This window comes from Antechinus flavipes, chromosome 1, assembly GCF_016432865.1.
Source record: "Antechinus flavipes isolate AdamAnt ecotype Samford, QLD, Australia chromosome 1, AdamAnt_v2, whole genome shotgun sequence".
NCBI lineage: Eukaryota > Metazoa > Chordata > Mammalia > Dasyuromorphia > Dasyuridae > Antechinus > Antechinus flavipes.
The window spans coordinates 292,932,350-292,947,250 of record NC_067398.1 but is presented as its reverse complement, the minus strand read 5'-3'; the positions used below and the strand labels follow the sequence as shown (position 1 = coordinate 292,947,250).

Here is a 14,901-nt window from a genome sequence, read left to right as displayed (position 1 = left end):
ATAAATTGAATTGAATGAAATTGAGTTGAACAGTTTGTTTGAACAACTAGACTCCTACACTAACCTAGTTGAAATTCCCTACTTACCCTAAAAGTAGAATAACTACAACTACCCTGCAGGGAGCAAAAAATTAGAGAAAGGACTCCTGTCACATATATAAGAGAAGTCAGGTCAGGAGAATTGGGTAAAGGCAGCATGGTGTAGTGGAAGGAGAGCCAGGTTCAGAGGCAAAAAGGACTAGGTTCAAGTGCTGATTCTAACAAAGAGTGGTTTTGTGTTGCTAAATTAGTCATCACATCTGTTGGTGAATCATAAGTCTCTAAGTCTACATGCTTCAAAAAATATGCTGGTCTACATTGGCAGAGGGATTATCCTCATTGAGAGTTGCTTATAAAGGAAGTAATATAGAGAAACCTTGTATATTGTGTGTGTGTATATATATATATATATATATATATATATATATATATATGTGTGTGTGTGTGTGTGTGTGTGTGTATATATATAGACATCTTTTGTTTAATGGCTTACCATGTCTGTCATTACTTTCTTGAGCTTCCTTTTCTTTAATTTTCTTCTAAAGCTCTCACTTTATCTGATTGATTATCCTTTTTATTCACCTATTAGAATAAATTAATTTTCAGAAACAAGATCTACAATCTCCTATTTACCTTTATAAAAGTCTTCCTTATTGTAGATTGAATCCTATTGCTTCTTTGGCAATAATCATTTAATAATTATTTACTGCGTACCCACAAATACATGGCCCTTTAATTCAGTATCAAATGTAGAAAATCAGTCAGTTCTATCATCAGGAAAAATGGCTCTATATAGATACATTTTACTCTTGATCTTCCATATGAGTCTGATGATGGATGGTAATGGGATGATTTCTTTCATCTCAAGATAAAATGCTTTATCTGAGCATATTCTTCCATGCAAGAAAATGTGAGCACTCTGAGAACATAGAGTGCTTAATTTTTTTTGTCTATGGATCCCCAAGACCAAACATGATGAATGGTCATTTTATTGTTGTTCATGCATTTTCAGTTGTATTTTACTCTTCAAGACCTCATTTGAGGTTTTTTTGGCAAAGATACTAGATTGTTTTGCCATTTTCTTTTCCAATTCATTTTACAAATGAAGAAGCTGAGGCAAACAGGGTTAAGTGACTTGCCTAGGGTCACATAGCTAGTAAGCGTTTGAGGCTAGATTTGAAGTCAAGAAGATGAGTCTTCCTGATTCCAGATCCACTCAATTTACTGTGCCACTTAGCTGCCTTGTATGGCACATAGTAGGAACTCTATAAATGCTTGTTAAATGAGTAAAAATGAGTCTTATTATTTCATTTATTTAATGTGATCTGAGGCAAAATATAATTAGTAAGACAAATCTAATACTGCAACTTTTAGGCAAATGGGGAAAAATCATAGTTTTTATTTAGCAAACTGTTCCCACTGAAACATTCAGTATTTCTTTGTTTATATAATTCTAGTCCCTTTCCTAGTGTAATTTACCTAATTGTTATTATATATGTCAAATTGCTGCTAGATTTAAGCTCACTAAGGACAAGGACCATGAATTTTTTGTCCACAGTGCTTAACACAGGCTCCACACATGGTAGGTGATCAGCATATATTTGCTAAATTAATTTAGAAGAAAGCACACTAATGAATATAATGCCTATTTGATATGCTTTTTTTTTCTCCTGTAGCTGGGTTCTTTATGTGAATGGGAAGGAGAGGATAACAAACTGTCCTTCAGTCAATGATGGCATTTGGCATCATATCTCAGTCACTTGGACAAGTACTGATGGATCCTGGAAAGTATATATTGATGGAAAATTATCTGATGGTGGTATTGGACTATCTATTGGTTCAGCTATCCGTGGTATGTCTTATAATAAATGATTTTGTCCCCATAGTAGCTTTAAAACAAATAGTCCTTGGATGCTTTTTGATTTAGATATTTTTATTGGCCACATTTTTGGACAACTTTTAATGCATACAGCCTCACTTATCTATTCCAGCTCAACCAAAATGCCTATTTACTGCCATCATTTTCTAGATGAACTAGCTGACACAGATCAGTGCATCAGCTGATCTGACAAAATGTCTTAAACTAGTAAATACATTAAAAAAAAAAAACTATCTTCCTAAGTCATCAGTTTTGTTTTCTTTCCCCATTGGGTTAGTAAAGATAAGATGGTAATATAGAGCTCAGTTGATTCAAGGATATTCACCTGAAAAACTCTGAAAAATATGATATCATCTATTTGGAAACATGAGCTGTGCTGAATATAATTTTCATAGTAATCTAGCTAGATAATAAACATCAATAAACATTTGTCAAGAACCTAGTTAAAAATAACAGTCCTTGTTATAGGCGTAGTGGGGAATACAGACATGAAACAATTCCTGTCCTCAGGGAGCTTGTATTCTATCAGGAAAGACCATCCTATTAAAAGACTAGCATACTTTGTGTTTCAAAGCACCATTCTCTCAATTTACATTTTTAAGGAATTACTATGCCTACTAATTTACAGTACACCTTAAAAACAAATACATATGACATTTAAAATTAGAACTTATTTGAAGAAACATAAAATCTCAGGAAAATGGCCCAAGAATCACAAGAAAGGTCTTCTAATTTTACTGGGTTTTTAGATTAGTCAATTAGCAATATTTATTGTGTAATTCCTATTATGTGACATAAAATAATATATAATTGAAATATAAAAGAAATACTTATATATAAACACCTCTGTCAGAAACATGAACATATATATTCAATCAACTTTCTGTACTGACATTCAAAATAGTATAAGGCACTTATTAAGTGAACAGAGGAAAAAATGAATCACAGAAGGGTTTTTGAAGAATGACAGGAATGGAGTCTTCAGGGATACTCTGAAAAGCAAAGAGTAGAAATTGTAAAGAACCAGCAATGAGTCAGGAAGAAGCAGGGAAGGCATTATTACTTATTGTGGGAGCACATACAGTGTGTGACTACTGAAAAATGAGACAAGTGTCACAAACCAACATGACTACATTTTGGTCATACTACATAGAAAAGTATTCTTACAAACTCATGATGCAATATTATCTACCTAGCAAGTTTACAGCCTCCTATTCTGTCCTCATCCATTTGTAAATATATAAATTAACAAAGAATATTTCAAAAACTAATCAAACAAGTGAAAGATTATCAAGAAACATTTTTTTTCTTCCCTTTCTTTTTCTCATCTTAGGAGGTGGTGCACTAGTTCTTGGGCAAGAACAAGACAAAAAAGGAGAAGGATTCAACCCAGCTGAGTCATTTGTGGGCTCTATAAGCCAACTCAACATTTGGGATTACGTCCTGGCTCCAGATCAGGTGCATTTCATTTTTACCATATGGTAGGAATATGATGTGACAGAAAAAAGTCACGGAAATTTCCATTGCCTAAGTCTCACCATGTTGCTTTGCCATCTTATGAAGTAGAATACATCTTTAAATCCATATTCATGTTCTGGTCAGCTGGGTGATCACAGATTAATTTCATTCAGAAGTATTTATAAAGTCAAATATTGTTTTTGATTTCATGAATATATTACTGATTGCACTGTATCTAATAACTGTATATACTATATCTAATAACTGTATATAATCATAGAATGACAGTACTAGAATGAAATTTACAAATCATCTGGTCTAAGAGACAGTGTGGAATGGTAGAAAAATCCTGTGGGAAACATGCTATATTTCATTTCAATTGTCCTGGGTTTCAGCTGGGCCTTTTAATACCTTATAATGTTGAGCAACTCATGCTAGATGACTTCTGAGGTCTCTACCAGTTCTAAATCTAAATGAATCGGTGATTTTATTTTTAATCCTGTTTCCAGGAATTCTTTCTTGTTTAATTTTTAATAATACCTAGCTACTTAAATCTTGAACCCTTAATTTAAAAAAGAAAGAAGGGAGGGAGGGAGGGAAGGAGGAGAGAGAAAGGATCGAGGGAGGAAGGAAGAAAGAAATGAGGGAGGGAGGGAAGGAGGAAGGAAGGGAGGAGGGAGAGGGTAAAGAATAAAGGAGGAGGGAGGGAGGAAGAAAGGTAGGAGGGAGGGAGGAAGGAGGGAGGAAGGAAGAAAGGAAGGAAGGAAGCAGAAAGGGAAAAGGGAAGAAGGGAGGGAGAAAGGGAAAAGGGAGGGAGGGAGGGAGGCAGAAAGGGAAGAGTGAAGGGGAGGAAGGGAGGCAGAAAGGGAGGGGAAAGGGGGAGGAGGGAAGGAGGCAGAAAAGAGGGAGAGAAGAAAATAACAAAAAAAAATGTTTTATAAGCCTTTATTAAAGTACTATATAAATTTGAGCTTCACAGTTAATGTGTCCCCAAGAGGATAGGCAATTAACCCAAAATTTCAAAGCTAATTAATAGCAAAGTTTGGCCTAAAATACTGATTCGCTAACTCTTCATTCATTAATCATTCCCTTGCTGCTGATATTTCCCACAGATATCTGTACAGTAGTCTTTGCTACATAGTCTTTGATGCCAATTAGGTATTTTCAAACTATATGGCCATTGGCCATATTACACATACAATGTGGAGGGGGAAAAAAGTATCCTTAAAATGTAAGATATTAGCAAAAAGTAGTTCTTGAGCTGAATCTTTGTGGAAACTAGGGATCTCAGGAGAAAGAAATGAGGAGGAAGAGTATTCTAGGCATACAACATAGTCAAGACAAAGATATGGAGACAAGAGGTGGAGTGTCTGGGGTGAGAAACAAAAAGTAGATCTGTATGGGTGGATAGCAGAGTATATGAAGAATAGTAAAGTAAAAGGGAGTGATGGGAATGAGAAAGGTTGTGGAGCACTTTAAAGGCCAAAGAAAGGAAATGATATTGATCCCCGATAATAGGGAGCCTCTGGAGTTTACTGAGTAGAAGGGTAACACAGACATGCATTTTAGGACAACAGTCACTTAGGTGACTATGTGAAGGAAAGATTGGAGTGGAGACTAGTGTAGTGTTTTTATGAATAATTATGAAGAAGATATATGCACAAGATGTTAGGAAGATAGACATAGTGAAATTTGGCAACTAACTGGATATGTTGGGTGAAGTAAAGTGAAAAATCATGGATGTCACTGGAGTATCAAAAAGACTGTATTCCCTTCAACTATAATAGAAGAGTTCAGAATTGGGATGGGATTTTGATAGGAAAGATAAGTTCTATTTTAAACATGTTAGCTTTGAAGTGCCTCAGGGATATCCATTTCAAAATATCTGCAAGCAATCAGTAATGCAGAACTATGTCTTGGAAAGCATTCATATACATTCCTACATATGCATATGTAGCTATATTATCTATGTAACGATGATTATTGAACTCATTATTACTGATGAGTTTATGAAGTAACCATATTAGAAAAAGGAGGGGGGGGTGTCCAGGACAGAGCCCATGGTTAACATATGGTTAGAGGACATAATATTGATGAGCTAATCTTAATGAAACCACTTAATTGCCTCAAAGGGTGAGTCCCTGTCAGAGGAGAGTTTCAGGGCTCACCTCAAAAGTCAAAGAGGACGGTTTCAGGGTTCCTTCCCCATCAATATGGATGATAATCCAGCAAAAGATATTAAGCAGTAGTTAGAAAGGTAGGAAAGGGATCAAGAGAAAACAGTGTCATTAAAACCCAGAGAAGAAAGAGTATACAGAAGAAGATGGGCAGCAGTATCAAATCAATGAGGAGGAGGATTAAAATTTTTTAGATTTGGCAGTTAAGAAATATTGGCTACTTTGGAAATGGAGATTACTTAGAAAGCCAGATTTTGGAGGGATTAGAAGACAGTGAGAGGAGAGAACATGGGGCACAAAATTTAAACTGGTTTTCAAGATTAACTGAGAAAAGGAGAATAATATACAGGAATGGTGGTACTAATGAAGGTTTTTTTTTTTTTGTTTTGTTTTGTTTTGTTTTGTTTTTAAAGATGGGTAAGATATACAGAGAGGAATCGAGGAATCAGTATATAGAGAAATTAAGATTAGAGAATGGCTACTGAGGATGATGGGACATGAATGGGATCTGTGTAGAAAGTTTGACTTGGAGGTAAAAAAGCCACCTCTTCATCAGAGACTTGAATAAAAGAAGAGATAGTAGGAGATGATGTTAGATTGGTGTAAATGAAAATAGAAGAGTGTTTTTTGGTAAAGTATGAAGAGAGCTAATCAGCTGAAGGTGGGGGACAAAGTGCTCTGGCAGATAAGGGGAAAATTTGAACAACTACTGTGGTGCTTTGAATAGAGTATAAGAATTCCCTTTCTGCAATGATGATCTATTTAAAATTAGGTAGAAGAAATTTATTTTGGATTCAAACAATATGATTATGTGACCTCCTCCAGGGGGGGAAAAAAACAAAAACATAGTTCTATAGTGCTTTAAATAATCAACTTCACAGTGATACTCTACTTTCCTCTTTCTAGCTACTAGTACATTTATGGTTTCACCTTTGTCCTGCTATCAACACCTGTTTTTATTTTTTTAAGCTCATTTATATGGTTAATTACTGATATATATTAATGGATCACACTTCCCAGAGACACTTGAATTTTAAACTTGACTAGATCCTTAAAAAAAAAAAAAAAAAAAAAAAGAAGAAGAATTAAATGTTTAATTATGGAATTTAATCAGCCAAGAGTTGAGAGGAGGTGGTGGTGTATAAGGCTAAACTATTCTTCTTGGTCATCATATGGATGTTACCTACATCTCTTTCTATTCATATTACCAACAGTTATGAACATGGACATGAATATGTCCATGATTTCCAAAAAGACATGTTTCTGTCTTCCATATTTGGGTTGGAATATCTCTCTTGGATTAAATATCTCTCTTAAATTTTCAGGTAAAGTCTTTGGCTACCTCTTGTCCAGAAGGACTCAGTAAAGGAAATGTGTTGGCCTGGCCAGATTTCCTGTCAGGAATTGTTGGAAAAGTGAAGATTGATTCCAAGAGCATATTCTGTTCTGGTTAGAATTTCATTTGTATGTTTTAGTTTAAAGTGATCTTAAAATATAATGGTTACAAGTCTTGAAGATAATGAGAGAACTATCTAGATAAGTAAATTCTATTCAGTTTCATTTGAATTTAATCAGTAATTTTCCCTCCCAATTTCCCTCCCAATAAATCCTTTGTCAAAACTGCTAATAGCTGAAATTCTTGCTGTTATTTTTCACCATCCCTTCTTATGTATAGCCATCATTTAATGGAAGATCTAGTAAATGATTAAATAGCAAGATAAAGGAGAATGAAGGAGTGAAGGTAAAAGAACCACAAAAAATCTAGATAATAAAAAAACTAGATGATCAAACTGAACAATTGAATATTTTCTTCACAAGTGAATATTTAAACAGTATCTCCTTAAACTTTCTAGAATAAATTATTTTGACAATGGGAAATTATTTCTCTATTTCTAAAATTCCAGAGACTGTGTAACAAATTTGTTTTCCAGTATTGTATAGCTAAATGAATTCAAATGGTTTATTAATTCAAATAGAGAACTTTGCTAGTAACAATTTTTTTTAAACTTTCATTTTTTTTTTAAATGCAGGATTATATTTCTCAAATTGTATTGTTAAAACTGTTTTTTTTTCCCCTTAGCCTCTTGTTAAAAACAAAATAAGCTGAAATCTTTTTTATCAACGTTTTAAACTTTGTTTTAATTTAACTCCACTCCCCCAAATTTAATGCTTTTAGGAAAGCCAAGTAGCTTAGCAGTTATAAAAGCAGAATGTGTTTAGTGTTCAGATATGCATGCACAATTAACATTCCATATGTTGGACTCATATTGCAACCATGTTTCTCAAAACTGTTTATTCATATGTATTCTGTCTCCAGACTGTCCATCATTAGACGGATATGTACCTCATCTGCGGACCTTGTCAACAGATTTAAAACCAGGTTCTAAAGTCAATCTTTTCTGTGATGCGGGTTTCCAGATAGTTGGGGATGCTGTTCAGTACTGTCTGAATCAAGGACAATGGACTCATCCACTACCTCACTGTGAAAGTGAGTTCTTTGTCAGTGATGTTGTTAAGAACACTTGAAAAAGAAAAGCATCTTCACAGCCCTTTTCAAGGAAAAAATTGATAATAATTCTATGACTTTGAACAACTATTTCTCCTTACTAAATCTCAGCTTCCTCATCCATAAAATGAGATCTCTAATGTTCCATTCTAATTTTATGATTCCCATAGCCACATAAGGATACGGAGAAAATAGAAGAAAGTAGTGGAAACTAGAAGAGATGAGGGGACTAGCAAATACAGTTAGGACTCATGTATGTAATGATTTACAAAACTAGATATTGGAGAAACCAGGGACAAGAATTCAAGTCTTCTAACCTGGGGACCAGTGTTCTTTTTACTAAATTATTTATTCTTGTATTAAATACATCAAAAATTCTATGAATCATAAAATTTCATGAAAATTTCATCAAAGAACACCTAAACAGAGAATATGGATAAGTCATATTATTGTTATTTAAGCCATATGTTTTGTTTTCATTTAGTCTGCTTTCTATATTTCAATAGCCTTAAGATCTAAAAATCAATCATTCTTTTAAGTTCCACATATATGAAACCTGTGCTTATTATGAAGTGTATTATTACATAAAAGACTTATTCTTTGGACTTTCTTAAACCTCATTTTGACTATATTGACTTCACTTGTTGTATAATTATGTTCTTGACTATTTTGTAGGAATTGGCTGTGGAGTTCCACCTCCTTTGGAGAATGGCTTTTATTCTGCTGAGGACTTTTATGCAGGCAGTACAGTCACCTACCAATGTAACAATGGCTATTATCTGCTGGGCGATTCAAGGATGTTCTGTACAGACAATGGAAGCTGGAATGGCATTTCTCCTTCATGCCTTGGTAAAAAATTAATCTGATAGTGTAAACTCAAGCTGAAAATATTATACTTTGCTTGATGTGGAAGGAACTAGAAAGGTAATCTAGTCCCACACATTCATTATCTAGATAAGGAGCCTGGAGAAATCTGGTGAAGTGAAAGAAAAGGACCACTTTTCCCCACAACAATACTCTTTCAGTAGACCATATTCCCTCAACTAATTTTGAAATGATTTCAGATATGTCTGTTGGAATCTGTGATCTTTAATAATCACATAATCTTCTAAGTACTACATGGTCTCAATCTAATTGAGAAAATCCTTAATGATTTCTGTACCTTATCCATTTCTATAACAGTAACATAATAGTTGTTGCTATATTGTATTACAAAATATTTGCAATTTTCAATCATCTATCCTCCACACTGATGCTAGAAAGATTTTCCTAAAGTGATGTAGCTTCATATTACTTTAAAGATCAAATATAAACTACTATTTGAGAGACTTAAAAGTATTTATAACCCTGACTCCATGCTACCTTTCCAAACTTATTTTACATCATTTCCCTCAATATATTCTAGTTCAAATTGTTCTTCTTTCTCTTCTTCACCCACAATACTCTAACTTTCAGATTTTCTTTGCCTTTGCACTATTTTATATGCTTTCAATGGACTTCCTTCTCACATCTGCCTCTTAGAATCCCTCTTTTCCTTGAAACATCAATTCCAGAATCATCTTCAAGAAATCTTTCCTGGTTCCTACCTCTTGGGTCTTCTTTCTGAGGATTACATTATGCAACTTTTCCCCAAGGATGACTGCCAATCACACTTGTATATGCTTTGTATGCATTTTAGACATACCTATATCATGTGCATGTTGCAAGAATATCAACTCTTTGAAAGTGGGAATTATTGAGCTTTGTTTATGTACTCATAATTTCATAGATACTTGGAGAATAGAAATATTCTATATTATATAATCTATATAACATAATCTATATAATCATTAAGAAATGGAAAATACAATGGGGGAAGAAAAGAGAAGGAGAAAGAAAATTTGGGACTCAAAATTGTAATAAATGAATCTTTAATTGTTTTTACATATAATTAGAAAAAAATTTAATAAAAGAATTGGGGGGTTATATATATATAGTTTTCATTTGTAAGGAAAAGAACAAAAACAGACTTTTAGGCTCGCCTGCAAATTTATTGAAATCACACAATTTTAAGAATAGTTACTTAAATAATATGCTGTGCTTGGATTTTAGATGTCGATGAATGTGCAGTTGGATCAGATTGTGATAAGCATGCTTCCTGCCTTAATACAAATGGGTCCTATATATGTACATGCATCTCACCCTACACAGGAGATGGAAAAAAATGTGCAGGTAGTAAAGCATTTGCATCACTAGTTCTAAAGATCCTTATATGCTTTCTCCTTTTGGCTATGTATGTATGTATGTATGTGTATATCTAGTCTACTTTCCAATAGTCTTTCTATAACTAATGGCTACTTAGATAAAATGTTGTACTTAGATTTTAGATATCAATGAATGTACAATTGGGTCAAATTGTGACAACCATGTTCAAGATTCTCAGACTGCATGAAGTATCCTCACAAACCCATGGGTTTTCTCCCCTATTTTCAAAATACCTTTTCATTACACAAATGCATCCACATGCATTTCTATTTAACAAGCTATTTCTTTTTTTCAAGAGCCCATAAAATGTAAGGATCCTGGCAAAACAGATAATGGCCATTCTTCTGGTAATATTTATACTGTTGGTGGGGAAGTTACTTTCTCTTGTGAAGAAGGCTATCAACTGATAGGAGTGACCAAAATTACATGTTTGGAGTCAGGAAAATGGAGTCACCAAATACCATTCTGTGAAGGTATATCTTAGTTAAGTTTTGTGTTTACTAGGTGCTATACTGGCAATGATTTAAAGATAATGTTAGGGCTTTAAATGTTCATCAGCATCTTTTATATTTATATCTAGACTAAATCACTTCAGTTCTATGTATCTCAGTTTACTTATCTGTAAAATGGAAATAACAATATTCTTACTACTGGCTTAACTGACAAAGTTTTTATGAAAAATGTGCTTTTTACTTTGTAAAGTATTCTTGTAAATTTGTTATTCTGTATGCAAATTTGTTTTAATTCCCAAATGCACCAATGAATTATCAGTCTCATTAATGTGGGTGTTGTCTCCATAGTATAGACAGTACACCTAATTCTTCTCATTCTATTCTATAGCCACACATTAATTCTTTATAGAAGATGTCCCCAATTCTCTAGATGTCCTCCTTTAGGCCTTTCTGTATACTCCTGGTACCTACAAAATATACATAAATATAATGGTTAAATTTTCCTATTATCCCCAAACACCTAAGAAATGCATTTGGTTTTTAAAATCTCTATCTTTAAATAATTTTGGCTAGCTAAATAAATATAGTACTTTTTGTTTCCATTTCCTGGAAGGTATTTCCTGTGGAAGCCCTATTGTTCCAGAGAATTGTAGTATTGAGGGATCAACATTTACCTATGGTAATAAAGTGATATACAGGTAGGAGTCTGATGGTGATGAAAACAATTTGTAAGAATTTTTTATAACATATTGATGAAATAGTAATTGAAAGTATAGTTCTACCATTACATTGAATTCCCAATCCCTATATTTTTGCACACCTGCATTTTTGAGTTCCTTCACAGGCTAATTGTACAATATTTTAGAGTCCGATTCTTTTTGTACAGCAAAATAACAGTTTGGTCATGTATACTTATTGTGTATCTAATTTATATTTTAATATATTTAACATCTACTGGTCATCCTGCCATCTGGGGGAGGGGGTGGGGGTAAGGAGGGGAAAAATTGGAACAAGAGGCTTGGCAATTGTCAATGCTGTAAAGTTACCCATACATATAATCTGTAAATAAAAGGCTACTAAAATTTAAAAAAAAAAAAAAAAAAGGAAAAAAAAGTATAGTTCTAAAGATGAGCTAGAAAGGGGTTTAATAAAAATTTAGTATATTTTGTATTCAGTTAAAAAAATTAAACTACTAGTAAATCACATATGATAAAACCAGTAAAATATTATTTGGGGCCACTAATTATGTCAACAATAATTGAAATAGGGGAGGAGGGAAGGAGGAAGGAAGAAAGAGGAAAAAGGGGGACAAAATAAGGTTATGGATTTTTCTTTTCTCTTCCACAGGTGTAATAAAGGATATAAACTGTTTGGTGAAAAAGAATCGTTCTGTCTTGCTAATGGTGTTTGGAGTCATTCTCCTCCCACATGTGAATTAGTGAAATGCCCTAGTCCACAGGATGTAATAAATGGAAAATATGTACTAAATGGGTTAACTTATCTTTCTACTACAACCTATTCATGTGATAGTGGATACAGGTAAAAATCACTGGATCAAGTCTCCTTCATAGTTACTTGTGGATATTTCTTAACAGAACTACTGGAATTTATTAGTAAATCATTGTCCTAAATAATAACAACTCACATCTGTGTAGGAGTTTAGAGTTTACAAAGTGATTAACAAGCTTGTAGTAGTTATTATTATTTCAATCAGTACTTATTGCAATCATTACTGAATTCAGTAGTTATTCCAAATATTTTTTCTTTTACTAGTGAGTAAAGAAAGATTAGGAAGTTAAGGACCTTCCCAAAGTTGAACAAATTATGTCAGAGTCTGGGTTTATCAACTTAAAACTTCTATTTCCAAATCCAGTGCTTTTTCCAGTTTTGATATGTATGAGGAAGGAAAGAAATTCATGCATATGCACAAATCAACAAACCCTATCAAAAAATTCATCACAAATAAAATAAAAATTATAAAAAGATGATGATTTATGATGTGGAATGCCCGTTGATTAGAGAAATCTAAGGACAAGAAACTGAGAATAAGCATTGCTGGTACAATCCCAGCTATATAGCTCAGGAATAGATCTGATCATAGCTTTCAACATCACTTTTATTCTTCTAGTTGGAGAGCAGCATATGCCTTGTATTTAAGCCAACCCAAACATCTGCAAATAAGGCCAACTCCCACAAGAATGGCACATAAAGCAGCAAGAAAACTGTATAAATATGCATACATATATTGGAATTAACATGTATTTCAACATATTCAACATGTTTTGGACTACCTGCCACTAGGAAAGGGGTGGAGGGAAAAAGGGGAAAATTTAGAACACAAGGGTCAGTGTTGGAAAAATGACCCATGCATATGCTTTGTAAATAAAAAGCTTTAATTAAAAAAAAAAAAAAAAGAATGGCACATAAAAAACTTAAGAACAAATATTATAGTTGTCATTTTTCATTTATTAAGACAAATTTTCCCACTACCACATGTAAGCCCAGATAACAGTCATCCTTCCATTATCTAGTTCCCTTAAAATCTTTGATAGAAGTTGTACCTTCAATTGTATTTCTCCTGAAAACAATTTGGGGGTGGGGGTGAGAAGATATTAAAATATCTTGTTCTATTTCACTTCCTTTTGATCCCATCTGTTCTATTCCAAGGATAATTAATCTTATACCATGATTTTTTTTTTTTTTTTTAGCTTACAAGGACCTTCAGTCATAGAATGTAAAGCAACAGGAACTTGGAATCCAGCACCTCCTGTGTGTGAGCTTGTTTTCTGTGGAGACCCTCCAGCCATCAAAGATGCCTTCATTGAAGGGAATAATTTTACATTTGGAAATACTGTAACTTATAAATGCAAAGAAGGGTATGTAAATTCACAAAAACATAACACAGAAAAAGTAAATCACTTTGATTTACTTTGAACATGGGGAAAAGACTGATCAATAACAGGGAAAAAGTGAGCTGAAACAGTTCTTTCAAAAACTCATGTTAAATTCCCTTTCATTTGCAGACCCATAAATCCAAACACTTTTTCTTTGATAATATCCAATAAGTAAAAAATTGTTTTCTGGGGAATAAAATGATTATTATTGAATTGTTGCCAGAATATTTTCCAACTTAACATTTTTTAAGTATGAAAATGTTTTTATTTTGTTTTCTGGGAACAATAAAGTTAGTTGAAGATGTAATTCCTAGTAATATTGATGCTGTTGAAATATCCCAGGCAATAAAATTCAGGACAGCCAAGATGTTTGTAATTTAGAAATCATTTATTGTTTATTTACTGGTCGGGATGGACTCCCAGTAGAGATCTGCCTCAAACCCAAATATAAGCAATTCTTATTCTGCCTTGTGGTTTCAACAATGATTCGATTTCTCACTTGAGAAGGGGGATGCTGAGGAGCTTACAGGATGTCTGACATTGTTAGGCAAGCATTCTGTCTGAATATAACGCTTCCCTTAATTTAGTTTAAGCAACATTTTCCTATAAGCCTGAGGCCCCTTGACTCAGGGATGAGGGGGCCAGTCTTTTGTCCATTTCACTCCCCCCTTTTTATGTTCATAGTTGTGACTCATCTGAGGCCAACAGGGAATAAATATGCAGGGAACTATGAGGAGGAGGAGAAGGAACAAGAGGACTGGACCTGCAATTAAAGTGATTGATACCAGGACATTGAAGTCTTACAACTGGCCTACTGGTCATCCAACCACTTATGCAGGGAAGCAAGCATTTCCCTAATGACCCCCAGCTGACTTGACAAATTCTGCTAGGGAGTCCACTGATTTTTCCTAAATGGGTGATGAGATGAAATGAGACTCTCTTGAGTCTGCATCAATTTGAGCGCTAAGAAGGCAAATGTAAGGCCGGAGAAACTGAAGCAAGATAGAGCTCAGAGAGCTCCCAACATTCTATTAATTGGAGAGTTTGGTTAACTGGACAAAACTCTATTCTCAAAGTATCCAGTGATGAATGTGAGTTAGACCAAGGCAGGGGCAGGGTCAGAACACTGAGAGTGGGAACAGCAGTCTGGTTCTGACAGTGTGGTGGGAGACACTGGACATTCTGATAGGAGCAGGAAGTCTAAACTCTGCCTTATCTTGAGTCTCACATTAACAATTTATAACCTTAGAGCA

The 14,901-nt window shown here is 34.0% G+C and overlaps 1 protein-coding gene across 1 annotated transcript in view; it reads left to right on the top strand.

The window, feature by feature from the left end:
* The window catches only part of SVEP1 (sushi, von Willebrand factor type A, EGF and pentraxin domain containing 1), a 362,611-nt gene that overhangs the window by 245,923 nt on the left and 101,787 nt on the right, over positions 1 to 14,901 (top strand). Inside the window, exons 27-36 of the mRNA XM_051962558.1 lie at positions 1,715 to 1,890; positions 3,251 to 3,375; positions 6,878 to 7,001; positions 7,870 to 8,040; positions 8,734 to 8,907; positions 10,150 to 10,269; positions 10,599 to 10,775; positions 11,368 to 11,452; positions 12,102 to 12,293; positions 13,463 to 13,630. Coding sequence (XP_051818518.1) covers positions 1,715 to 1,890; positions 3,251 to 3,375; positions 6,878 to 7,001; positions 7,870 to 8,040; positions 8,734 to 8,907; positions 10,150 to 10,269; positions 10,599 to 10,775; positions 11,368 to 11,452; positions 12,102 to 12,293; positions 13,463 to 13,630 — 1,512 coding nt within the window. The remainder of the gene's footprint in view (positions 1 to 1,714; positions 1,891 to 3,250; positions 3,376 to 6,877; positions 7,002 to 7,869; positions 8,041 to 8,733; positions 8,908 to 10,149; positions 10,270 to 10,598; positions 10,776 to 11,367; positions 11,453 to 12,101; positions 12,294 to 13,462; positions 13,631 to 14,901) is intronic.